Source organism: Carlito syrichta, unplaced genomic scaffold (assembly GCF_000164805.1).
Source record: "Carlito syrichta isolate Samal-C Ts95f unplaced genomic scaffold, Tarsius_syrichta-2.0.1 Scaffold305684, whole genome shotgun sequence".
NCBI classification, from domain to species: Eukaryota; Metazoa; Chordata; class Mammalia; order Primates; family Tarsiidae; genus Carlito; species Carlito syrichta.
The window spans coordinates 631,946-634,336 of NW_007249780.1; the positions used below are offsets into that span (position 1 = coordinate 631,946).

The 2,391-nt window shown below is 53.9% G+C and overlaps 1 protein-coding gene across 2 annotated transcripts in view; it reads right to left on the reverse strand.

The window, feature by feature from the left end:
• CERS5 (ceramide synthase 5) overlaps positions 1-2,340 on the reverse strand; it is a 38,189-nt gene extending 35,849 nt beyond the window's left edge. For both annotated transcript variants that reach the window (XM_008062276.2, XM_021714595.1), the window contains exon 1: positions 1,950-2,340. In XM_008062276.2, the coding sequence (XP_008060467.1) occupies positions 1,950-2,146 (197 nt within the window). In that variant the 5' untranslated portion in view covers positions 2,147-2,340. The remainder of the gene's footprint in view (positions 1-1,949) is intronic.
• Positions 2,341-2,391: the final 51 nt, after the last annotated feature.

The window sequence follows — 2,391 nt, forward strand, 5'->3', positions numbered from 1 at the left end:
AAGAGAGAGAGAGAGAGAGAGAGAGAGAGAGAAATTGGTAATTAGGAGGTCAATTCTATGACTGAGGTAGTGGGTATTAAAGAGAAACAAAATAGCAAGACTGCTTCTAGGGTTAAAGTTTTCTAAGAGCAAACATGAAACAAACAAGGCGTCTGCCCTTATTAGCCAAGAAATATCACACTAGAATGCTTTCAGCTCAGTATTCCCATCCACTGTACTCCCGACACTGGAGCACCATAGAAACAGATAGAATTCCCACAGGTAAAGGATCCTTTCCAGTAGCTCTGCCAGGGGACATATAAGTCTTCAGCCAACTGGGGAAACCCTCTGAAAACTTGAGAGATGCATAAATTTATATAAAGTGATGTTTATAAGCAACAAGCTATTTCCTCTTAGCACTAACATGGGGAAATTTCCATACTGGTATATGGTTATGTGAAAAGCAGAGAATCTTTTCCTATGACAATGAACTTTTCTTTCTAAATTGTGTATTTTCTTTTTTACTGATTCTATTGCCTTTCTCTTTATTCAGCCCTCATATGCAGATACTAAGGAAAAGAGTACCTGGGTCTAGTTGACAACTAAGAGAGACAAGTAGTTTGTGCCCTCACCCCTGGAATACTGAATACAATGATTACACACACACATAAACTGCAACACTAAGTTCCTGAGGACCGGGAAAGGCATTTAGATCTTTGGGTTTCATTTGCTTCTGTTAAAAAGTATCTGTACTTTTGCACTTCAACATCTGGCAGAGCATTGTGATGACCACACACAAACACTGGGAATAATGGATGAGTGACTAAACGTAACAAAACATTTAAACAGATTTTTGAGTCAAAAACAGTAGGCAAAACAAAGAAGCAAGCCAAAACAGACAATATTGTCTTTTCAGAAGGTAACACTATTTTATCCATATTCCATTCCTAGGAAGGGCATTCTTGCACTACACTCTTTCATGCTCTGGATAAAGGCAAAATGGACAGATGCCCAAGCGCCACCCTCATCGCCTGAAACCTAGGCAGAAAGAAGTCTCCTCTCCTGGAGGTTGAGCAGACGTCATCAAAATCATCCACAGGTGTACACATTACAAAGCCTCATTACAAAGTCCACATTACAAAGCCTCATCAAACCCTCAGTGAATATCTTTATCTCAGACAGTAGATGGGATTCATTTACCCAAAGGAAGGCGAAATCACATGGCTGGACACAGCATCTTGCCATTCTGCTGAACTCACTCAGAAGCTGGCTCAACACAGCCGCCTCTGATAAACTTACGGTTCTCCATCCCTCCGGGGATGACCACTCCTCCTCCCTTCTCAGGCCCCGACGCCCGCTCCGCAGCTAATCTGACATCTTTTCATACTTTGGAAGCCTCAGGCTCCACCACACCCTACCCCAACCAGATTTCTACTCCCCTACGGACAACAAACGTCCATGAGTTGACAGATCAACGCTTAGGGCCTAACTGATCCTACTCCCCTCCACCCTCAGAAACCCAAATGTTCTCACAAATCTCAGATTCTGATGAACCCACTCCTTTCGCTCGGCTCGTCTGGCCCTCGCGTCGGCCCCTCGGCTTCCATGGTCTCCAGTCCCCGCTTCGGGGGTCTCTGCCCGAGCTCGCACAACCTGATTTCTCCCCGGCCGGTAGGACCCTCGGAGGCGGGGAGGAGGCCTCAGACCCCAAGCGACCTCCGGGATCGAAACTCGAAGGGGCCCGGCGTCCCCCTCGACCCCCACTCTTCCACGAGCCCACGTCCCAAAGGTCTCCACCCAGGCTCCACGACCCGCCGGCCGCGCTGCGAGCATCACCCGGCGCGCCAGGCTCCCCCGGCCCCAGCTTCCGGGCCCCCCTTCAGTTCTGCTTCCGGTCCCCGGGCGCCCCCGGCCCGCGCCCGGCCCTCGGCGCCGCTCGCTCGCCCGCTCGCCCGCTCGCGTGCTCTCACCGCTCGAAGAGCAGCCTCACGGAGAAGATGCCCGCGGCCAGCGGGAACACCGAGAGGATGTGCTGGGCGCGCGGGTAGCCGTAGCCGTCGCTCGGCCCCTCCAGGTCGGCCCAGCTCACGTTCTGCGGCAGCCAGAAGCGCTCGCTCCACAGCCAGCCCCACAGCAAGCCCAGGGCTCCGGCCGCCGATGTCGCCATCTTACGCCCGCCCCGCAGCCACGGCCGCCGCAGCCCAGGCTGCCGCCACAACCAACGGAACCCGCGGGGAGGCGGCCCCGAGGCGGGGCCCGGCCGGCGGCCACCCCCTTCCGGCCTCTTGGCATCCCCCTGCGCGGATCCGCCCGCCTTCCCCGAGGGCAGGGCCTCCTCGCGGCGCGTCTCGCCTCCTCGCCCACTTCCTCATCGTCGCCTCCAATACCGTCTCTCTGTGGGCCCAGCCCTCC